The sequence below is a fragment of the Sciurus carolinensis genome, chromosome 9 (assembly GCF_902686445.1).
Source record: "Sciurus carolinensis chromosome 9, mSciCar1.2, whole genome shotgun sequence".
Taxonomy (NCBI): Eukaryota; Metazoa; Chordata; class Mammalia; order Rodentia; family Sciuridae; genus Sciurus; species Sciurus carolinensis.
In genome coordinates this window covers 59,640,193-59,665,700 of record NC_062221.1, presented here as the reverse complement: position 1 = coordinate 59,665,700, position 25,508 = coordinate 59,640,193, and the positions used below count along the sequence as shown (strand labels likewise).

Below are 25,508 nucleotides of genomic sequence, written 5' to 3'. Positions count from 1 at the left end.
AAGCTAGGCCAACTTTTCCCTACACAATAGTCTGGAACTGTAAAGCTGATGACTCTAAAAGCAGGGTATGCAAGCTCCTGCTGCCACAGTCCTGTGAACTCATTTTGGCTCATTTTTGCTACCCTGCTTGCCCCTGTGGCATTTGAGCTTTCTACCTCTGAGCAGCCTATCATTAGTCAAAGTGATTTGTTGAATGCAAAGAGCCTGATGATCCAACTCCTGATCTTGGTGAAAATGTCCATGGTGATTAATTTATATGATGATCTCCTCCATATTAATCCACCTTCCAGGAAAGTAGAAAAACAAGATATCAAGTGGTTGATGATACCTACAAATACCGAATTGGCTACTACTAATAACATAAATGAGGAAAGAGGAGAAGGCAGGATGGAACAGGAGGGAGGGAAGAAGGGATGGAGAACTTGGAGAAGGAAAGGGAAAAAAAACAAAAAGGACTTTTGTAGTAAATAAAAAAAAGCAATAGCTTCATATAAATTTAAAAAAATTATTTCTGTTGAATCAGTAGTCAGTCATCATAATATTCATATGCAGTAACTCATATATTAAATTTTTCTTTTAAAGAGAAATCTCATGGTGCAATCAACAAATCACTCGGAACAGTGTGTGTGTGGGGGTGGGTAAACATTAGGTGAAACTGACTTCTCACAAATACCTTAACCTCCAGTCAATCTAAATGAATTCAGGCAAATGTGCCATAAGTATCTTGCTCTGGACCAGAAAAGCAGTAGCCGGCTTTATCATTGACATTTATAAATGTGGATTTCTTTCTTTCTAATAGAATCACTATTTAGACATTCTTTCTCAGTATTCTGTGAACTGAGAAATAGCATGGATACCAGATCAACATGTCAGTATCACTATTTTCATCATTATGGTAGGGATACATAAAAGCATCTCTGCACGTATCTCAGGTTCTTTACAGAACAGCTATGGCAAGAAGTGAAAATAACCTCATTATGAACAAACTTATTACTGACATAAGTTACTGATTCCTCTCCTGTCCTGCACCAGTACAATCTAATAGCCACTCAACTGGATTAGATCAAAGCCCTAATTAAGGCTCAGATTTTGAGGGGAGTAGTAGTCCTGTTTTCTTTCTCTTTATTTTATTTTTTTCTTTATTTGTTTATTAATTTTTTTTTTTTTTTTTTTTTTTGGTGGTACAAGGGATTGAACTCAGGGTCTCATATACGCTAAGCCTGCCCTCTATCACTGAGCTACATCCACAGACCAGAAGTGCTTCCTTTGTGAAAGGAAGCTGATAAATCATATTTACCATTGAAAAGTCTGTATGTACATCATGTCCTTTGATGGGCTATTCTTAAGAGTCTACATTCCAGAGGACCATGCAATGTGCTGGCTTGCATTAGATTTCGGCAGAGCTGGCAGCCTTTCTCTAAAAGTCTTACATTACAGGTAACCTGATGACAGGGAGGGTGGGCCACACATCCCAGCGGGCTGTCTGCAGAGCCAAGGGGAGCAAGCTTGTGAGAATGCAACAATATGCTGGGATCGATGGAACTCTCCCAGGAACTGGCTGTTCCCCTTTCAAAGGACTAATCTCTCCATTTGCTCAAGGCAGATTCTTCAATGCTCTGAACTTGACAGGAGTCTGGCATCATTAGGAAATGCAAAGGGAGAATGCTCTCTATTAATCATGGGCAGAGGCAGAAGAGACCCAATTCACGGACAGTTAAAGAGTCAAGGTCAGAATTGAAGGTTCCTGCTTGAAACTACATTTGTTTCCTCTAACCATGAAGAGAAAAAGGAAAGCTTTTAAATCTTCATTAAGTATCTATCTTATATCTGACATTATGCTGGACTCTAGGTCAGAGAATCTACCTTAAAGAACTTGAAGTCCAAGACAAGATAAAGACTGAAGAGCAAAAAGTGATATTTTTTAGCCCAAAGGCAGGTTCATTACCTCAGTCTGCACACAATCAAAGACATAAAAAACAACAACAATGAACTAATCTGAGGATTTCCACAATGTGTAACGCAAAGAGCTCTGTGTGCTATGGGCTGTGAGAAAACAATTCTCATACTATTAAAGGTGTGGGAGGCCAATAATGAAGACAGACAGACTGACACAAAGCCTTGTCACTGGAGACCAAGACAAAGCACTCTGCCCACAGGAGTAGGGTTCCTCTTCACTGCTCTCAGATCTCACATAGGTACCATGGAAAGATCTTCCAGCTCCTCCCAAAGCATTCCAAATCAGTATACTTCTGTTTTATGGCCTCGCAGCACTTTGATATATGAATAGGCCACAATTTATTGAGCTAGTCCTGCAATGGTGTTTAGGTTATTCTACAAGTTTGTCACTAAATTAATACACAGACTCTTCAATAATTGAGACCTATTGTTACTCTTTATTTAATACAGAGAATGCAAAAGATATCCCTGTAAATAAAGCAAAATTAAAATCAAGGAATAGATACTTGAAGTCAACAGGTCTTTAAATCTGGGAAGGGCCCTTCTTGGTACTGACAAGGAGGACCTGCATCTGCTTGGGCAGGCTCAGAAGTCAGTGCATCCAGTTTCAGCTCTGGATTCAGGAGAGCCTGTTATCACCCTATTTCATCTAGCCATGTGTTTGTATAGTGGATGGTATCACAGTTCTTTGGGGATGGAGTTTGCATATTAATGGCACAAAAGCATTTAAGAAAAAAAAAAGGTTGTGGACATTTTACTTCACATTCTCTCAGATTATCACCTGTTATACAACTGAACCCTCAGGAAAACTATAATAAATTCATGAAATAACAGGATTCAAATTCAGACTCAATGAATACTTGTATATCTGTGACTAGTCAAGCACTGAGAGGTAAATTTACTGGTTGTGAAATTGTCATGACAAAGAAAGCATTAACATATTCATTTGTAGGTGAGAAAATTAAGGTTTAGAGAGACTGAATTTGGAGGGAAAGTCTACCTGCTATTAGTAAATTTCAAAGTTGAAGTCTACACTTGTGTTTCTTGCCATCTCCGAATATCATTCTTTCAACTGTCCTAAGGCTGATGATTTCCAACTAAAATACGATCAGCAGGGAACTGTATTAAGTGATAGGACTCTATGACTAGTGATAAACTGTGGAAAAAGAAAAATCTGAAATTAAATCTTAAATTGAATGCTAGTTTGTAAGTATATGTACATATAAAATTGAGAATATAGAAAAATGTTATCATTTTACTTTATTTCACTGAAGGAAGTTTAAGATAAACATATTTTCATAGAACTAGAACCATAAGCAAATGTATGATTTAAATCAGAAAAAAGCAAAGGAAAATGCATACATGCTTTAAATATGTCAGTTATATTTTGACAGTAATTCTGAGAGAAAAAACAGAAAATTCAACTGACAGGATAACAAGTGATAAAGGGTAGTGGAAAGATTCTTAAGAATTATCAGAAGACTAAGCAAAAGCATGGGGTCACCCAAACGACAGTATGTGGGCAATTCCAAAATGTAATATTTTATTTTGAAAGTTTGCTTTAAAAATGCAGATGCCTAAGGAATAGGTGTGTAATGTGGCACAAAAAATGTCTTCAAAGCTGGACTTAAGGACATTAAGAAGTCAGATCCATACTACACAGGGCCTGTCTACTCCAGTGTGTCCCCACCCTTCCATCAGTCAAAAAGAAAGTTCAGACAGAGACTGGAGAGGGAGACTTGAACTGGAGAGATAGGCCTTGGGTTCATCTTCCTCCTTGGCTGGTGATTAGCCTTGCAACTTTTACTTCTTGAAGTTCCTCACTTATAAAACTGGGGATAAGAGCCAGGCATGGTGGCACACACCTGTAATCCCAATAGCTAGGGAGGCTGAGACAGGAGGATCACAAGTTCAAAGCCAGTCTTAGCAACAGTGAGGCACTAAACAACTCAGTGAGACCCTGTCTCTAAAGAAAATACAAAAAAGAGCTGAGGATGTGGATCAGTGGTTAAGTGTCCTTGAGTTCAGTCCTGGTAATCTTTCCCCTGCGCCCTCCACAAAGAAAAAAAAAAAAAAAAAAAAAAAAAAACTAGGGATAAGAGATTTAGTCCCTAAGGCTCAGCTGAGATAAATATATGAGAAAATATTTTCAACAATTTGGAGCCTTCGTATATAATGTAAGGATATATAATCTTGCTCAAAGGACTACAAGATGCTATGTACAAGATAGAGGTATTCATGATAGACTATAATATCTTCTTAGGTGCAGCTACGCAGACAAGGGTTCAAGTGCCCTAGATTTAGAAGAAATTCAACTAAGCCAAAAATTAGCCTGCTTGTAAGCAAGAAAGAAACTTACTAAAAACATAAACACCATACAATGTACTAGTAGGAAGCTTATTCTCTAGAATCTACAAAGTAGACAGTAGACAATTAAACAGAAATCCAAAAGATGTAAAATTACTTAGCAAAGGCTGCTTGTGAATGGCAGACCAAACACTTGATTAGAGTCAACTTCCTTTTAAGAACTGTGCTGATTATTAATAGTATCAGAAAACAGAGTATATTCATTTTTCTCATACTCATCTGATGCACACGTTGAATGCCAGAAAGATGAAGTGATTGATTAAGATCACATAGAAGATCAAGACTAGAATCCATGTTTTCCAGCTCTCAATCTGTACTCTTTTCCCATCACCCAAGTGCCTATGCTTTTTTTTTTTTTTTTTTTTTCATGGTACTGACATTACTGCTGTTGTTTGGAAGGAAATTTTACCAATGCATTACACCAAAACTGTTTACTTTCTTCCTAATATATTATTCAGGTGGAGATCCCCAATGCTTTCTTGCAGGACAATTTACTCTCTGAGGGGGGCTTTGAGTGAGGATGATTGGAGACTGTGCTGACTGCAAAAATGACCCTAAGATTTCTACATGAGGAGATGGAATTGATCTGATGTACTTGCAGCAAGCTTCATCCCCATGGTTCTTACATGATTTTAGAAGGGAAGCAGTTATTCTTTTAGTGACCTCAATATGTCCATCATCCCCTCAGACAAGCCCACTCCTATTACAGTAGAGTCCTGACTCAGTAAACCAAGCAAGTGGCTGTTAGCTTTGAAAAACTGTGATTATAAATGTCCAACTGGTGATCACAATCCTAAGCCACATGTGTCCCCTTTATTAAATGGTCATCCTAGTCCCTCAGAAAATCTTACTTAGATCAATCAATCATCTATGTGAGGCCTGTAACCCTCAAGTTACTCACCTGCAGTATCCATCTACAGGATTATGAACACAAAAGAGTCTAAAGATTATCACACAATTGATTAGCAACATGTGGAGGAAAGACTGAGCTTTCAGCTACTATTTATACTTTATGGTTGAAATATGAGTCATGCCAGAACTACTTCTCACACCATGAAAGGAAAGCACTAAAATAAAATTAATTTTTGGACAATTTTGTGACAGACATCCTGATGTAAAATAGTGGAAAAGGAAAGAACACAATCCAGTGGAGAAGGGAGACATTGGAAATCCATCCAGCTACATAAAAGACTGTAACTTTCAGGAATCCATCAAACTTAATCTCCTTGTTCTTCAGCTTTCTTCACTAACTCAACAGGAGTTATAAAACTGTCCAACCGACTTCACAAGGGTGTGAGATCAAAATGAGAGAATAGATGTGCAGTTGTGATGGAATGTCATCAACATTGTGAGTACAGATAATTTAAAAAGCTTGGTACCACTGGATTCAAGTATATGGTGAACTAGACACTGTATAAAGGATAAAAATGAAAATATACCCAAAGATTCATATTTTCCAAAGAGAAAAAGAACTGTGAAAAGAATTCTAAAGCTATTTTTCAATAAGATGATGATACTTGGAAGCATTTTTATAATCCATGCAAACGTTAAATTGTTTGATAAACATGCATGCCACTTTGGTCTTGGGCATTCTTTGATCAGCCTGTTAAAACCAGCTTTGTAGGTTTCTCCCTTATATTTGGGGCATTATTTGTGTTAGAATGTATTATAAACTAAAATAGAAAAAACATTTTTTTAATGTTGAAAAATGTCACGTATTCTCAGAAAAGTTATATATAGAAAGGTTTTCTTTCTTTTTCTTTCAACATTTTAAATCAGTATCCATTTGGACTAACTCAGGGTGTTGATGTGCAGCTGCAGAGGTAGGTTTATTGGGCGGGGTGGTAAATGGAACGGGAAACCTCTCAACTTGGAATTGGGAGAAACCCCGGCCGGTGAAGACCCTTGTACTGGACAAGGCGAGGTGGCAATGTGCGCCCGGGGCTCTTACCGTCCAGGTGGCCGACTTGGCGGTGCTCGACTGCTGGAAGGACACGTCGAAGCTGTGCGGGCCTGGGTAGTCGGTGTTGGAGGGGATGGCAGGCGATGGCGACAGGGCGTCGAATGTGGAGCTAGGCTGCGCATAGGGCGAGGGCGCCGTCACACTGTTCTGCGCATGGTCTGTGTTGTAGGGGCTGGTGGACGAGGAGCCGTTCTGAATCTGCTGGTCCATGCTGTTCAGGAGCCCCAGATTCGTGTACTGTGGCTGCAAGGACACCCAGAAACCCTGACATCAGCCATCTAAGCCACAGATCACTGCTCCAAAACAGGAGTCATTTGATGCCTGTATTCTACAGAAGTCCCCCTCAGGTGCAGAAGGATTCACATGCAAGGTAAACCGGGCTATCTGTGTTACACAGAAACACCAAGAGGAGTTGGAGGCATGTGTTTGCAATGACCTTCACAGTTCCCAGGGCTCTTATGGTGCCTTTGGGTGTCCTCAAGGGTGTTGAAAATAGAATACACGCCTATCCACAGAGTAGGCAAAAAGGGCCCGTGCTCAGAAGTTGCTTAGGAATTCTTCAAAACAAAGAAGTACCATACTACAGCTGTTACTCTGTTTTTTTTTTTTTTTTTGTCCTCCTGGCCCCAGGGAGGAGGGATATAGTATTCAGAATGAGAAAGACCACTTGGTACATTTAAGGGGTTTAAGCATCATATTGTTATATATATGGGCAAAATGAGACGATCTTCAAGTTTCTTATTACTCTTGTATTTTCAAATGCTATCCCAGAATACCAATAACGCTCCTCCTGATCCCAAACCAGAAACTAGTGTCACAAAGACTAGAGGGGAAAGGGTAGGTAGCAGGTTGAGGGAAAACTTATATAAATATTTTTAATTAATTAATTTAGAGATGAGGCTCTAGCTATGTTGCCCAGACTGGCCTGGAACTACTGGGCTAAGGGGATCCTCCTGCCTCAGCCTCCCCAGTATCTGGGATTAAAGGTCTGCACCCCTGTGCCCAGCTTCAACTATATATTTTTAAAGTAACATACTATTTAAAAATTTTTAAAAATTTTCTTTGCAGCACATTTTTTTTTTTTTTACTAGAGTGGAACATGTACAAAGAAATTGGGAAAGAAATCACAATGTAATCATGAATAAAATCTTCTGCTCCATATGGTTCAGAAGTACATCAGCTCAAGTCACTCCATCTTCCAGCTTCTTTCATGTCTTCTATGTGAATGGACTTGAGCACACAGTCAAGTACTCAGTAAGATGTTTATGAAAAGAACACATTAATTTCTTCCCATTTACTTGCAAAACAACTTCACTATATGACTATCAGAGAGGGGGGGTGAGAAACATCGGTTAATAAGTAGAGGAGAAATTTAGAGACGAAACCTACTTGGTTCTGAGTCCAGGGCTCTATCACATCAGGCTACCACACCCAGAGCCTGATCAGCTGAGTCAGGGTCCTAAGCCTAGTTTAATTGAGCGTGTTTCCAGAAGGAGCAACAGTTTTCCCTTTGTAAAACCTTCTGACACATGGGAATCTCATATTTCCTTCAGGTTATTGAAATAGGGGGAGATCAAAAGCAATAAGAAGGCAGCCCTGTCGGCACATTTTGCTAAAGAGGTGAGGAGGCTGGCTCTTCAATTGAAGTATCTCTTCAAACTTCGGAAAACCATGAGCAAACTTACTAAGAAACAGGGACTTGGAATTTTTTTTAAATTTTAAACTTTAAGTATAATAAACTATTTTATTCAACTTTAATTCTTAAAGGAGGAGAAACGAACTCAGTCATTCCAGTCAGTCCAGAGAGCATCTGTCTAAATGTTAACAGTCTCACGCCCATTTCATGACATTCATGCATTCACATTCCACTGCTGAATGCCCCCTCCCCATTTGCTCTGCAAATAACTATTAATCTCTTTACACTTATCCCCATGCTGACAAGAGCAGCTGTTTGTCTCGCCTTCTCTCCCCTCTGACTTCTATAGCCCCTGCCCCTCTCCTATCCTCCATCTTGGGCTGCCCCTCCTGACAGGTGTGGCAGAACTACAGGTAAAGCAACTAGGAGAGGAAAATAAAACCTGAGGCCCAGGCTGGTACAGATGTGTCCTCGCCCCTGGCTGAACTAAAGCTCTTAGGTATCCAAGCCTGAGGCAACTGCCTGGGAAGGGGTTGAAAAGATATTATTTGTGTTCAAGTTAAGGGTCAGTATACAAAGCACTCCCTAACGTCCTGTAGGAATCAGATAATGCACCCAAAGGCACGTGCTTCCCTACAGCAGTACAATTAGGGAGGCAGCCGTCCCTGACAAAAAGGACAAAGAAACTGGCGGAGCACTTTCTCGCAGGCAGTAAATGACTGTTGGGCCACCCCTTCCTCCGCCTCCTTGCTACAGGAAGGAACTACAGCTAATTGTGGGCTTGGAAGAGAACAAAGAAGCAGGGGCCCTTGGAATGTTTTTCCCCCAATATATATAAAGAGGAAAGTTTGGGGCCCAGCTTTAAAAGACAGTGAGTAAACACTAACCCATTCTCCAAAGACTTAAGAGAAAGGGAAATTCCATTTACCAAAGAGTCACAAAGAAGACCCCTGCCACCACAGCAAAACTGAACTTACTGGGTGGCACCAAAGAGGCAGAAACTGTATCCAAAGCTCAGTAAGAGCAGGTGTCGATGGGTCTACTATTAAATGCCATATTTTAAAATTCTTTATAATTTCAGGTAACTTAAAAACAGTGGGACTTTTTCCTAATGCTAATGTTTCAATTCACATAACAAAGTGACATTTCTCAGTATTGCAAAAATTAGCTTATTATCCAAAATAAATGTGGGAAAGCACATTTCAATTTAAATGTTTTCAAACTAACATTTTAAAGACAGAAACTGAGCATTATTCTCAATTTTTTTAAGCATTAAACTAATACTCCTAATTTAGTTCAAAATTAACACAAACAGCAAACACATCAAAGTAAGAATTATATGATTGGAAATCTACTTGAATACTTTTCTTAATGTACTAAAAAATCAGTAAGTCAAAAGCCTGCCATAGGAAACAGTTCTTCGGAAGTTAATCATTTAAATATCTAGTTTGTAAAAAGGTTTTTATTTGCTTATATCTTTGATTAAAAGAGAGATTGCATGTTTTGACAAAGTATGATTATAGGCCAAGGGCCCAGCAACATAGCAAAGAATAACACGTGTTACCTAGATAGGCCCAAGAAAATAACTTTAAGTGTTCAATGCAAAAGGAATACACAGGCTCTCTTGTTCATCAATTATTAAGAATGTTGAAACAGTGATAGCAAGGCTTTCAGCAAAGCATATCACTCTTTAGGGGACAGTCTCTGTGTAACTCCATGGTTTGCATGCACATGAAGCTAGCCCTCACCCAGGTCAGTGTTAATAATATCTACCTTTCATTTTTCACCAAAGTGAAGTTGGTAGCTGGAAGGCAGCACTACCTGGCCCCCTTCTTAATTGCTAATAATTTCATAAACACAGAGGGGAGAAAAGTATCATTGCCTTGGATGTTAAGGCAATGCTTATTGACAATGACAGGTAAGAGTATCAGGGATTAGAACATAACACTTTCATACCAGCCATAAAACTACCCTTGGAAGAACTCTGGCCCCATGTGTCCCGTGTATTTCTTATCTAACAAAGTTTACTAGAACATTTGAAATGAAAAGGAAGTAAATTCTCCCTTTCTATCTATAAGGTACCTTCATCTCAGAATAACCTAAGCACTCTCTGCAGGCATACAAGTAATGAATGCATGACAATGTAAGATGCCTATTCTATCATATCTGAAAAAGGAGGCAATCTTCTTCCACAAAGTATGGGAGACAAAAATGAGTACAATTTGTCTAATAGCTACTATAATCCACCCCCCCCAAAATTTTTTTTTCTCTGATTTCTAAAGATGCTTTATTTCCTATAAAAGAACTTTAAAACAGACTTGTTGCCTGGTCCTAGACTATCAGAAATGTTTATAACCAGAATACATTCAAGTTCATCACAGACGAGGTGATCTTCCATAGGGTGGAAGCACACCTCGGTCACAGGGACTTAGCATATCCTAGGCATCACAGAGCACCCTCAGAGTGTTCTGAAACACGGGTGTACCCAGGCCTGAATCTCAAAGCTGTTTACTTTCACCATGAAAAAAAACAAATGTAAGTATCAATTCCCCAACATAAGGAAGAGGGTTTTCTTCATTATTTTTGGTTGTTTTTATTTTGCATTCATAAGTCCTTTTCCATCCTCTACAGGCAAATCTGTTCACTAAATTTCAATTCAGATGCTGGGAATTAAAATAGCAATATAGAGGACATGATTTTCTGTTTGATCTTTAAAAGTATCCTATAAATATTGTTCCTCTAGTTTTATTTTATTTATTATTGTCACCATTATTATCATAATCAGTATTATTGTAGTACTGGAAATTGAACCCAGGCGTACTTTTACTGCCAAGCTACATCCCAACCCTTTACTTTTTCCTTTTTATTTTGAGACAGGGTCTTCCTAAAGTTGCCCAGGTCAGTCTCAAACTTGCAATCTTCCTACCTCAGCCTCTGGAGTCACTGGGATTACAGGTGTGCTGCACTATACCTGGCTTATTTTATTTTTTTCCTGGACTATGCCTTTGTAACGATCTTAAATTCTGAATATATTATAAGCCTGATTTTTCTTCTTATAAGTACCACCACAATGTGTTGGTGTATATTGTTATAAACAAAATTCAATATTAAATAACTAGGTTTATTCTTCCTTGAAGTTGATGGTTTAATCACATTCTTACAAAAGAATTGAACATCAAAAAGGAATTCCAATCAAGTCATTTGAAGAATGTAGTAGAAACAGGGACTTAAGTATAATTTGCATTCCTGAAAATCTCTCCACCAATTTATCTATCTAAGAGAGAGATTATAAGTCCTCTTTGCCACATATTACTATGTGCACTAGCTAGTTTACAACAACATGGCAACAAAGTAAACACAGAGGGGTGAAATAGTAAGAGGTTAATTGAAATGGGAATGGGAACCAAAAGAGGGATAGGGGAGTTTACTGTTGGGATTTACAATCGTCGTTTACCTTGTACTAATCTCATTGGGAAGAAACTGTATTTGTAATCCTTGAGTGACTGTTAGATGAGACTAGGGAATGGAATAGTCTTCAGTAGTCTTACATGCCTCTACTGATCCTGGTAATGTGAGAGAACTCTGAACTTAGACTTGGTGACATGGAGTCCAAGACCCGACATTGGCACTATTGTGCTGTGTCCCCCCAGGGCAATATAATTGAACCCCTTAGACCTCAGTTTCTTAAAAGGTAAAATCAATGTAAAATTGAGGAGACTGAAACTGATGATAGAATGTAAATAATATATCAGTTTTAATACACAGTTAGCTCATCTGTGAGGTTACTTTAAAAAAAAAAAAAATGACATGAGACCACTGTGAAAACAGGTTCATGAGATAACTTTTTTTGTTGTTGTTTATACACAAAATGTCCTGAACAACTAAAACTCTACATCTCAGGAAGCATGTATGGTTTCCTCAGCTGGTATGACCTTTCACCTCGGGCTTCATGGAGGAGCTTTTGTGAACATTCTGCAGCCCCTTCTGGGAAAAGAAAACAGCTTTCTTCATGACCCTGGCTTTACAAAGTGTTCATTTGATTATACTCTAGCAGACAGTCCTACATTTTCATTCCCTAATATTAGCAGGATAGTGATTTTCAACAAGTACTGCCTAAGGGAGAAATATTTGTCATTTTTAAGTCTTCAACCACCTGCCCCACCTCAAAGAAAGATGGTTTGTTTTATGCTAGAATTAAACACAATTAACTTGAAGCACTCCCTTTGAGGTCAAGAAGATATTTGTATTCTGTCAAGTTAAAGCACCAACTTTCCACCTTAGAAAGGCATTTACCATCACATTTTTCTCAAAACCAGATTTTGTTAAAAATGAAGTATTCTACCTCTTTTGTCTTCTAAAATGATCCTAAAAAGTGAATGCTTGGAAGTTAAATAGATCCACACCCTATAATGAGCGAAATGTAAGAATAAAGCATTTAAGTACACAAACCTCTAGAAAGAGAGTAGGCAGAGGGGTTATAAGAATGTGTTATGTTCTTATAAAAAGTGTCAAGATTCCAAAAGGACTAAGATTCCATAACTTTGGAGAGAGTTCCCTAAAAGTCCTAACTGGCAAGCCAGAAAAAGTCAGCTAATCATGTGGACAAACATGTCAACAATTGAACTGGGATTGCAGCTCAGTGGTAGAGCACTTGCCTAGCATGTGTGAGGCACTGGGTTTGATTCTCAGCACTGTATACAAATAAATAAATAAAGGTTCATCAACAACTAATAAAAATATTTTTAAAATATTAATAATTATTACACATAGCATTTGAAAAGATAGGAATTAGGAAATCTATTGAAGACAAAGCATAATCCAAATGTAGCTAAATTACAATGTGTAGAGCTCAATTAAGGAAAAGTAAATTTTAAATTTTAGGACTTTGGGAAATGCTCCCTTTCATCCATGATAAATGAACAAAATATAAGAACCTCAACTCTGACATATATCATTATTTGCCAATCTAGGACAGTCTTAACAGAAAGCAGAAGTCTATTGTTTTAATATTCAATAAATTATTGATCCAGATTTTAGAGAAAAATATTCAGTTTATGTTTACTCAAACAAAAAGTTATTTCTTGAAGCAAAAATACATTTTCCCTATTTTGTGTTCTGAGGGCATTTTTCATCCCTCAATTGTTTTACTGGCTTTATTTTGTACACATGGTAATGTCAGAAGAAAGCACATAGTAGCAAAACCTTTAGTGAAAGCTCAGCCTTCTATATGGAAAATATATTCCATGACTGTAGAAGCTCAGCAATAATGCTTTGCTCATATTTAAAGTGAGTTTTAAATTGTCCTAAAATTAATAATAATAATTTTGTTAGTGTATCTGTCCAATCTATTTCAGAAATCATGATATAACACAATATGAATGTGTTTTCCTCATCATTACATGAAGCTAAAGACATATCAATTCCAATAAAATAATGATGAACATCAAGAATAAAAACCACAAAAGTTGACACATACTTAGCATCCATATTCAAACTTTTCTGTAAGAAGAATATTAGCTTTTTTAGCTGTTACAACTACGATTATCATTATTCTTACTGGGTCCTTACTATGTGCCTTATAATATTGAAGTGCACTGCATTTTCAACTCTATTTACTTATTTAATACTCAGGAGATAGGTATCATTATCATCCCATGTCTTAGATATATTTTACAGATGAGGAAACTGAAGTACCACAAGATTAAGTAATTTGTCCAATGTAGTAGTAACAAGAGGCAGAATGTGAAACCAGTAAATCTGGCTCAATTGCCCGCTTTAGCAGCCTTCTTTCTGATTTCATGTGAACGAGAGTCACTCAAACGTCTGCCTGCAATTTTTATCTAAGAGTTATATTAAAGGAAAGCACACCTCTTTTATATGTAAGACTTTTTTCCTGCCCATTGAAGACAGGGTATAAAACTTTAACTGTAGTTAAAATGGGTACATCTGCAGAGTTAGAGATCCAGCTCCTCCAAACCACCACCTTCGGAAGCACCCAACTGGGATCATGTCACTCTCAAGCTAGAAGGCCTGTCTTTTAATGGTCTGGGAGATGCGATTTGAAACTCCCCTTCAGCAAGTAGGGCTTCCTTCAGTTTTCTGAAGGTAAACTCCTTCCACCCTCAATTCTTTGGCAGATCTCGACTGTTTCCCAATTATTCCTTTAACTCTGCTTCCATGTCATCTCCCAGGAGCCTTCATTCCCTGCCCAGGTAGATTATGCTCTTGTGTTTGACATTTTCATAGCACATTCCCTATGTCTCACATAATCATAATTAAAATCAGCTAGCTGTATAAATTGTTTACTGATGTTTGTCCTCTCTAATAGACAATTTAAGGGGACCATATCTGGCATATTTAGTACTAAATCCCTAGTACCTGGACCCAATCTGAGACATAGTAGATGCTCAGGAAATAGTTCTAAAAAGAACAAATGGAAAACCCTAAAAAATAAAAGTCACTTTCAGAAAAGTATCCCTTTTATTCTAGAACAAATAGGTGTTGCTTTTTTTAATCATGAAAAAAAGTGTCTGTCCAAATTAGATTTATCTCTTCATATATTATTATTGCCAGGTGAACATTACAGAGTATCCCCAAATAATCTCTAAGACATTTCCTTTGTGTTTTACTTTGTCTTGTTAGGTGGCAATGGTGCTTTTAGCTTTAGCTTTTATGGGAACTAGTAGCAGAATAGCCAGTCCTGTCACTCACAACGCAGTGAGTAATACCTGGTAGCTCACACCTAGCTGAGAAGTTTATTAATAAGCTTCTACTTCCTTAAAATGAACACATATGCACTGTTGTGCCAAGGTAGTGTTTTTTACCTGATGATCTACATTTTGTTTCTAATGCATCTAGGTCAGCAATAAGAATCCAAAACATTGTGGTCACATCATTCTTCATTTCCTACTGATGGCAACTGTGGCCAATGCAGGTTGCTTTGGAAAGAAATCACCTGGAAACACACTTAAGAGTGACATTTAGTTTCTTGTATGTAGGCCACAAAATTGGGCCCTCCCTGTCTAATTTCCATGATTTTCTACCCAGTTAGCCAGAATTTAGCTTAGAATAATGACATAATTAATGGCTTACAAATGTATGTTTTGAGGAACTAAGATTATAGCTTTTCCAACTCACAAACCATTTCTCGGAAATGATATAAATTCATGACATCATTTTCCAGACTTTAAAATACACATTCAGAGGCCAAAATGGGAGCTTTTCTTTGCAAGGATACCGAAGCATGAAACAAGGAGTATGCTACTCGGTGTTAGGATTCTAAGTGTATTTGATTGAGGAACGCAGCTTCAAGAGTTCTAATTTACTTTTGCTTGTCATTTGCTGATTGATTTTTTTTATTATAGTTGAGGCACAGGTCTCAATTATTTAATATGCTTTGTAATTAGACATGGAGACTAACATAACATTGGAGTGTTCCTTGAAGCTGTAACTTTTAATGCAAAATAAAACTGAGGTTTGTAGCTGTGTGGAAGACATACCTGACTCTGAAAAGACACTTGAGCATTCATTTCAATCTATTTACCCCACTATGAAAGTAACAATCAATCAATCAGTTTAATAATCATAACAACTCATTAGTGCCTTCAAGAAAAAAACAAAAGGCTGGGATACTATGTTTAAGAACAAAATTACTTCGATACTTCACAGGCATCCATCAGTAATAACACCAAAGAAAATAAGGGGAGAGTGTTTGCTAATCATCAAGCTTATTCACCCAGATCAAACCACCCACATCTCTGGTGATGATCGGGAGACATTCAGGGAACAAACTGAATCAAGTAAACACTTTTAAAAAGTGATTACAATGCACGATAAAAATCTAATCTGTTCACTTTTTTTTTTGTAAATCAAACACATTCTCTGTCCTCATGGGTAATCAATTATGTGAAAGCAGCATACACTTCACATTCTTTACCTTTTAGAGTACAAGTTCTTTCTTACTTAGGAAACTATCCTGTATTAAATTTTTTTTCCCACTTGAAGTATAATGAAAATAAGACTGGACTCATCAAAAAGGGGGAAAAAAACCTTGCAAGATGTTGATGAAAACCATATAGTTTTAAAGATTTGTTCCAATTAGTTATAAATGAGAGTAGAATGTATTTTGACATATTTTACACATATGGAATATAACTTCACATTCTTCTGGTTGTATATGATATAGAATTACATTGTTTGTGTGATCGTATAGGAACATAGGGAGTAATGTCTGATTCATTCTACTATCTTTTTATACCCAACCCCACCCTTCCCTTCGCTCCCCTCTGCCCAATCCAAAGTACTTCTTTCTTCCCCAGTCCCCCCACTCCTTATTATGAATTAGCATCTGTATATCAGAAAAAACATTCAGCTTTTGGAAAATCATATAATTCTGTTCTCTGCAAAACATGCAGGTGAACAAGGCTTATGTAATGTGTGGGAGCACTTTACTTCTTTTTACACAGGTTAGTTATAGTCTCTCCTTAGTATGTAACATATTTCTTTCTGAAGATACCACTTCAAGTCACAGCCCATGTTTGTCCTTAAGACATCCAGGGAACATTATAGGATACAGGGATAAATAGACATCCTCTACTCTCCAAGAGCCTTAGTCTAGGGACAGGGAGAAAGCATCCGGTATACAGAGAAGTAGAATGTGTACAGGGTAGAGATCTTATTATGAAGGGAGGGATCTGAGAAATCTTTAAGGCAGAACCTTAATGACTGGAAAGGACTTGACCTGGAGATAAATATTTAGATGTGGCAATGTTGAGGGAGTGAAAAAGGCAGAAAAAGAGTCCTCCCTGAAATTTCACTATTCTGAGTTTGAGTTTGAAGCACTGGACATTGTTGAAGTAATTTCCCTAAGGCTTGTAAAAGCTACCCCTCAGTCAGTGTGGCCATTTCTCTCTGTGTGTCTTGGGGAGTCCTCCACCTTAGACTGGTGACAGTTTCATATGGTCTCTTTAAAAGTAATCAAGCCATTCCCCAAATATCTGATGTCGCGCTTTTAGAGGGTAATGGTTTTCCTTTTAATTCTGATTCCATCAATACAGTGACACTAATCCAGACTGATTTGAGTAAACAGGACACATTCCCCATTGTCTCTGTGATCTGAGAAAGAATAAACTTGAGAAAGATCACTGCCTGGATTGGAAATGGCCCCTTTGGGTGTTTTGCGCAAGCTTAAAAGGAAAAAGAAAATGCCTGTGCAGAGTTCTGTCCAAAGCGAGCTCACTTTTGAGGGTGGTAATTCTCATAGAGGTATTATACTAAACTGCACCTATTAGTGGCTTTAGCACCAATAAGAAAGTAGAACTGTTTCTTTTGTAGTGTTTCCAGAATGGCTGACAAGAGTGTTTCATAAATTTCCGCCTCTGGCAACACACCATAGCTTGACTCAAAATTCTCTCTTTCAGCTTTTATAAAGATTTTTTTTTTTCCATTTAAGAAACTCAGCAAGATGCTATCCTGATTACAAGTTTTGCATGAAATATCAATTTATCCATTTATGTACACACATCCACTAACATTCCAAACATGCTTTATTCTTGCCAGTTATTTCCTCACCTAGAACATGTGCTTTATCTTAGCACCAGTTGCTGAATTTTAAATGGACAGGTGAGCATTATCTGGTGAAGCCATCTCAGCTCAAATCTCCATGGCAGTCCAATTTCACGTTGTCTTTAGGAAAGAAACTTGGACAATTTTATTTATAAATCACAGTGTAGAAAGTCATGCATTATCAAACTAAATACATTTAGAAACAGATTTCAAATAATTTTATCTTCTTTTGCAGAAAGGAATGTGTTTTGAGTAGTGTAGATGTGCTACATTAGCACACTAAAAAAGAGAATCAGAGGTGGAAAAGTCTAAAGCACTGTTTCTGAAAAGTATAGACAATTCAATTTAACTACTTATTCAAATGAAGCTGAATAGCAATGTGGCATTTGGTAAAAACTCATGGTTTCCATAATGTCTGCAAAGAGTGAAAAGCAGGATAATCATATACTAAGACTGGATACTTTTAGAATCTGTTTTGTTCAAGTGGAAGAACAGGTTGGTAAGGAAGAGAAAGAAATGAGATACAAGCTTGGATGTCTCCCTGTTTAATCAGCTTCCTCCTTCTACCCATTCCCTTTGGCTTTAAGTCAAGTCAGTGACCCCAAAACGACTGCTGCCACCTATCTGTGGCCCTGGTCTGCCTTAGCCTATTAATGCCCTCTGGAATTGCCTGTTTTCTTCCTGGGTGAGTCCATGGAAATGAAGGAAGCTGTGACAGGAGAGGATATTAATGTGGGTAAAGACATGTGCTCTCCTGATATTTCCCTTCAAATATGAAGTCTTAAAAATTATTTATTGTTCCAAAATGATATTCTAAAAATTTTTGACAATGATTTTTCATTTGTAATACGGAGGTCTTTGTTGCTGTGGATGACTTAATATGAAGAGATTGTTTTTTGTTTGTTTAAAGAGTCATTCATATTTCTGTCACACTATTACTTCCCAGTGGGGATTCTTATTTTGAACAAATGCCATACTTTAGCTCCAGCATTACTACTTGCATTTAGAGCAGTGACCAGAGAAAAAGGTTTTTTTCATCCTATATCTAAGATGAATATTTAATGAATAAAATTAACTCCTAATTAACAAGAGAATCAGTCTGACTTTTGTTCCTAATTTCAATTAACTTTAAAACATAAACAAGGCTTAAAAAGGATAAGATGCCTTATTGGTCTCTGGTAAAGTCTAAGGAACTGGAGCAGGAAATCCTCTACTTCTCCCAGTCCAAGCAATCATTTGGGCTCATAAGATCTTCATTCTCCCTGTATTAGGCCACATTTTGTCCCTACAGAGTGCAACACAAGTTTAGAATCTTGAATTCTGAATACCGTCCATGCTTTAAAAACACAAAGGTCCTAACTCTTAATAAGATAACAGCCCCTACCATCTTGTATTGCTGTTTTAATGGAAGCTTTCCTTTTTGACATACATATTAAATGCATACCAGTGTTTAATTCAATACTTTCCCTTTTCAAATAAATATACTATGTTCTTTCATCTGATCAGCTACAGTTTTATTTGTATGTGTGTGTGTGTGTGTGTGTGTGTGTGTGTGTGTGTCTTCATTAATTTCTACCTGCTACACAGAATGGCCTTAATTCTCTCCATTCTCAGATGAATTTGGTTCTCTAACCATATGAAATATGACCTTCATCATAGAGCTTAAACTCTGTTCCTCTGTTTACAACCTCTGGTGTCTCTTACTAGTCCTATTTTATACTGGAGTCATTTATGAGCATCTTACATCCTCCTTTGATTGGTGGATTCTCCAAGATTCAAGGCTAAAAGGCACTCTTTTCTACTTTCCTCTTCATGCCCATTACCCACACTATTTCATGAGCTCTCCAGCAGTGTTGGATTGTAAGCAAGTGTTTCTTACAGGGGGAGAAATCATCTAAATGGTTTATGGCTGGTATATCAAAATCTTCATATTTGGTTACAGGCAAAGTTAGACTACTTTTTCATTTTGGAATGGTGTATTGGGGAAAAGAATGAAACAAAGAATGGGCTCTTTATTTTTAAAGTAATCAAGTAATTTGTTTGAACTGGGATATTTTTGAAAGTGAAAAGGGATGTTACTAATAATTATGCCGGAACAGCAGGTGTAAATAAGTACAAACTAAGACCAACAGTTCCCAGTTTATCTATGGGAGGGACCACAGTTAAAGAGAGCTATGGGCGGAAAACATGAGTTGTGTGAGTTCTTTGAAACAATCCATTCCTCCTTTTCTAAAAGTTCCAAAAAAGTAATGAATATTCCTGCAAAAAATGGCAGCCAAAGACCAAGTGGAGAAATGCATTTTTTATATTTCTAAGTAGTCCTAGAGTTAACTAATTTATCTTCCCCAAGAGCCCTCTAGTAGAGATCAAATCACACCACTCCTCTCTGCAGAGTCCTTCTGTTGTGTCTTTGACATGGTATTAAACACACTCTCAGTATTGTGGCCCACACTGAAACACTCTTATATTACATTTTTCTGACTTTATTTCCTAATTATTTTATATTTTCAAATTGGATTGGAACTAGTTGACATTCTACGTGCACAAGCCATCACCCCGCCCCTGTGCCTCTACTGTTTATTTCTTTACCTGAAACTCTCCTTCTCTCTTACATTTCAAGGAATCAGAAATTTCTACCTCTCCTTCCAGGTGCAGTGGCATCTTACATATTTATGTGTTTTTTTTTTTTTTTTTTTTTTTTTATCTTCCTACTTAGGGACTTTCTTACTTGTTTGCTTACTTTATGTGGCTCACACTTCTCACATGACACTTAACGATCTTCCCTGGGTTATAATTGTATGTATATATATAATTGGCTTATTCCCACAATGAACTATAAACTTCTCAGTATAGAAGTATTTTTAATCATTTTTAGAACCAAGCATCACATACATAACTGGTGTTAAACATTTATTTGAGAAGAATAAACAGTTCTTTTTCTAACTTGTGTTTCTTCTCAATACTACCTCAAATGAATAACAACAAAGCACAACTAAACTAAAAAGTATAAGTGAAAATTATAAAATATTCAGATAATGGACACATTAAAAAGTCACATTTCATTATTTTCTTGAGCCTCTGAAGTGTGTTTGAAAAGATTAGAATTAAGATTAATTTTTAGACCAACTTTCTTCTCTTGACAATTCAACCTATTGCTTTCCAGACCAAAATGTTCAACCCTACTGAGTACCTTACATAGGCTCTCCTAAACTGACACTGAACAATGATACTGTTGTCAGATATCTGACCTTTTACTCATTACACAGCAAATGAAAATTGGCAGTCCACTGGACTTGCAAATTTTTTAATCTTCAAAATAGTAAAGCTTTAATAGCAATTACAAGATAAGTTCTTTTTCACTGGGATATAATTTGGTTATCTGTGCTCATTCTTCCTTAACATAAAATAATTAGAAGTTAAAAAATATTCATTAGGAGAAAAAAGTTCAATTTGATCATCATAATCTGAAGGGAAGATTTTTTACCTATATGTTTCTCCTACCAGCTCAGGTCCCACCCAAAGCAATCACATGAACATCAAAGAAAGCTAGAGTGCGTTTGTGGCAACACATTTCTCAACCATTTGACCCAAATCCTTCCTTGATAAACAAATCTTGTGACCTTAGATACACACACCCTTAAGCAGAGAACAGAATCTAAATTCTCTATATGCACATCATCTAAGAAGTTGACAAGTTTGTGTTCAGAAAATAAATAGGATAAAAAAGCAACCAGTATATATATACATATATATATAATTTTTTTTTTGGTTGCTACAGATGATCTGGCATTCATTCATGCTGTACTCTCTATACCTCCGTTGAGGATCACTGCCCTCCTAAAGAACAAACCAAACATACTTTCATTTATCTAGATAAAGAATAAGTGATTCATTATCACCAAATCATTTTTCCAATAGTAGTGAAAGAAAGTACGATCTATGATCTGCAATCTAAGATCTCTTTCTCCCAGTCCCCTCTCTGCTTGAGGGCACCCAATTGGAAAACAAGCAGTGTAATCTAATGCCACAGCCTGGAGTTAGGGATGCAGCCTGGTTGACACCTGAATTAAACCTGCAGTTTCTGCTTCTTGCCCACTGCTGTTTTTACGAGGAGGCTGAATGTCTCAGGAGTACAACATGAGAAAGCTTAAGATAATGCATTTAGTTAGCAAACACAGTATTAAAAGAAAAATCACTCCCACTTAAAACCAGATGTTTCAGCCTGTATGAACAGTACTGGGGTAGGAAAGACTATTTCACTTGACCATGTAGGCCCAGAGGTCAATTAAATGACAATGACCTGGACTCAGAGCTCACATTGCTACCTCAGCACTTTTGCTCTGGCATTCAACTAGCTTTTCATAATGGGTTTTTCACAGAAGCTATTTTGGAGCATCCACTATGAATTGCAACAGCCTTCTTTAGGGCCTTCAATTTCTCCTTAATATTGTGGAGAGAAGTGTTAATAAGCAGAACTCAATCATATTCCTAGAGCATCTCAAATATAGAAAGAAAAATCACTAACTCCAATTTGTAAGAGGAAGTGTGTTGGTGTAGGAACCTTGAATTCTACTTAGGATCATAATTCATTAGACAAAATGTCTTTCCTTCTTCATACAAAATTCCAGATGAGGACTTCTGGTAAAGATCTTTTCTAAAATGGAGTTTGGGTGTCTGTTGCTCACATTCACACATGTGTGTACACATATTCACACACGCACACACCAATCCAACCTAGGTTTTTTTTGTTTTTTCTTTTTTGGCAAGAAAGTGGAACTAAAACTCAATCTGTGAAGAAACTCCTTTCTTTTGAGCATGTCTTTCTCCAGGTCTGAGCTGGGTCCCAAGGCAGGCAGTGGGTAGCAGGGCCCACATTAGAACTTCTGTAACCCCAGGGTAGAACCTCAAGCCCAGCTTGTTACATCCTGCCCAGAGTTTCCTCCCTTCCAGACCTTTTCCTGCTCATTACAATTCCCCCCATCCAGCTCTGTTGGAGTGATAATAACTGAAAAATTGTGAAAAAAGGGAGTAGAGGAAGAATACTGTTCTTATGTCACTTTTTACTCATCAACTCAAAGAAATTGCTTGCAAATTAAACCAAATAATTACTTGAAGTCAGAGAATACACTGTAGTTTTCAAGTAATTTTGACTCTTGTGGGACGTTCTAAGTCTCTTTTTATTCTTAACCTGCCAATTTTGTAGAAATTCTTATGGAATATTAGAGTTATGTATTGATTGATGCTAATAAATATGAATCCCAAAACAATGTAACTTTTGCATTTAATTTCAGGATTCTCAGGACCATGAGGACCCAGGAATTCCGTATACTATTATGTAGAGTTGCATTTGTATAGAGGATTGGTTATGAAAGCACACTGTGCATGGAAAAGAAAACTCCTCCTAAGAACTAGAACAGAACCTGGACCACAATACACTGGCGGAAGATATGAAAATCATGAAGTAAATACACCAAAAGACGCAGGGAGGGAGGAAAAATTCAGCCATATTTTTTCATAGATTCCTTGGTGCACTTAAGCAGCATTCCAATAGGAAACAGACAAATGCTGCCTATTGAGCTCCTGACCACACATTTACCTAAGCTTTTGAAAAACACAAACTTGTGTAAAGGTATTTTCTTTCATCACAAGAATGCCATATTTTCATATACAAACAACACTTTGCCTCTACCTACAAATATCTTCTAATCACAGTGTTCATGTAGTTTTTTCATGACATTATATCTCATTTTAAAATAGCATTTTCCCCACTTTCTATATCCTGAGCTTTTCTTATAGATATCTCTGAACCAACTTTTGCTTTTCTTTTATAAAACTTAGATACATAGTCAGATCTTAGACTGATTTTAAATGCTATGTAAAATAGCTCATGAACAAAGGTATATGTAACAGACGGATCTTAATGATTGAAAGTGAGCAAAATTGGATCCAATAGAATACAAGATAATCACAAAAGTTATCACCATTTAAAAAAATTGTTGATGATTTTAAGCTTTCAACTAACTTTTAAGCTAACTTTCAATATTAAAGCAAAACAAGAAACTCAAGTTTCTCTACTGAGGACAAGTAAGACTGCTTGAATGTTTTAAAGGAAAATAGACACTTCCTTTTCCTTCTTCAGATAACTCGATATTTCCCCTGTTATATTTACACAGTTCAGGTGTCTAGACAATAGCATGGTCAACGTGATAGTGCCGGTCCTGCTCTGTTGCCCTCTGTTCACCTCTTCCCTTTGCGGTCTGAGCTGGAGTACTATGCATTTTGTTTTGATTTTTAAGGAGCTCGGTTTGAGTACTCTAGCCTACTTTTCCAAGCATTCACCTGCAAGCATTTTCATCTGAAACACTGAACTCGCCACAACCAGCCCCCCCAATCTGATTAGTGTCAACACAGCTGCCCTATTCTGAGGAATGTAAACTAATATTGTTGTTAGACCTCCTTCAACCTTAGGAAACTTCCTCAAAGCCTTACAGTCTCTTCAGGGTTTTTTTTTTCCTCCTTATCCCTTTGCCGGGTGATTTAAATCCCTAAGTCAAACTTGTTAAGAAATCAGAGAATCATCAATTCCTTAAATAAAATCTTGACTGCTATGATAAACACATACATGTATGCATGCGTAATATTTAATAATACACTTAATCTGAGAAAACTCTGTCATTACAAACAGTAAACATCCAACTCAATCGCCAGACAATAGGTACACTACTAAAAACTCTTCAGGACTTAAGTGGGTCTCTGGATTGATCGAATTAAAAATGAAGATGACTTTCAAAAAAAAATCTCATCTGATTATTTTGAAACAAGCAAACAAACTTCATTTGCTTTTAGGATGAACTCCGGCTATAGAACTAAGACATAGCCAACTAATTTATTTCCCTCATACATCAATATACGCCAGAGCAGTATCTAACAGAGTGTGATCTGCTTTAGCAGTCTGTTCTTAAAAGGAGTGGTTTTCTAAATTCCTGAATATTGGATTTCTTCAAATACGCAATGCTACCCAGAAATTTTTCTTTCCCCTTTTCTCCTACAGGTTCATCTCCTACTTAAAAGAAAAAAAAAAAAAAAATCTTACAGCCCCTACAGAAAACATTAATCAAGAAAAGGAGATTCCCATATACAATCTGCAAAAACATTACGTTGGGTGACCGAGAACCGCAAATATCTAAGTTTTTATATAAAAAAACTAAAAATAAAAAGCATCTCTAAATGGAGTGCTGAAATCTCAAATCCTTACCTCACTAAATTGAGTCTGGGCATTGTTTTCCAGGTACAACATGTTAGCTGTAAGATTGATCAATGCTGCTGTCCTCTCTTCTGGTTCCAGGATTTTGCCAACCCCCCCACCCCCTCTGAGACCCTTACAGTATGAATCTAATAAGAAGATAACAGAACTCAGGTCCCTCTCTCTCTTTCTCTCTCTCTACATACTTTTAGGTTCCCTAATATATACCCAACTATAGGCATGAGGGGCGGGACTCTTCTCTTTACCTGTCCAATCCATCAACTTCCACCTGGACTCCTCCACTCCAATGGAGTGAGGCCTCTCCCATCTCATTAAGTAGTTAGAATTCCTTATCACCAATCTTTAAAAGAAAAAGAAAGAAAAAAAAAAAAAAAAAAAAAACAGGAAAGAGACAGACAGGTAAAACTTTCCCTGTCTCTTTCATAAGAAAGTGCACTCTCTCCCCAAAACAAAACAAAATCTTCCAAAGAACCCGAACACCACCAGGACTTACGGGAGGCATTTCAAAAGTTATTTTATACTTTACAACTGGAGAGTAAAATGTTAGGGGAAGTTTTTGAAGTTTTTTTTTTTTTTTTCCTTTCTCTTCTTTTCTTGACTTTAAAGTCTAGATTTAGAGTTTTCAAGAATGACCAAACAAATTTAGAAATTCAGGGAAAATACTAAAATCCACTGTTATATTTCCTAAATAAAAAAATCAAAATGTGCTGCCTGAAAACTGGAAATTTTCCACCTATTCTCTCCTGAGACGTCAGTGG

The 25,508-nt window shown here is 37.1% G+C and overlaps 1 protein-coding gene across 5 annotated transcripts in view; it reads right to left on the bottom strand.

Annotated features, from left to right (window-relative positions):
- Positions 1-25,508, bottom strand: part of Tp63 (tumor protein p63) — a 215,586-nt gene that overhangs the window by 69,669 nt on the left and 120,409 nt on the right. For 4 of the 5 annotated variants that reach the window (XM_047563740.1, XM_047563739.1, XM_047563737.1 and 1 more), the window contains exon 4: positions 6,275-6,529. In XM_047563740.1, the coding sequence (XP_047419696.1) occupies positions 6,275-6,529 (255 nt within the window). Of the gene's footprint in view, positions 1-6,274; positions 6,530-24,741; positions 24,910-25,508 lie in introns of those variants that run through there. The other variant, XM_047563738.1, reaches the window with a different exon arrangement.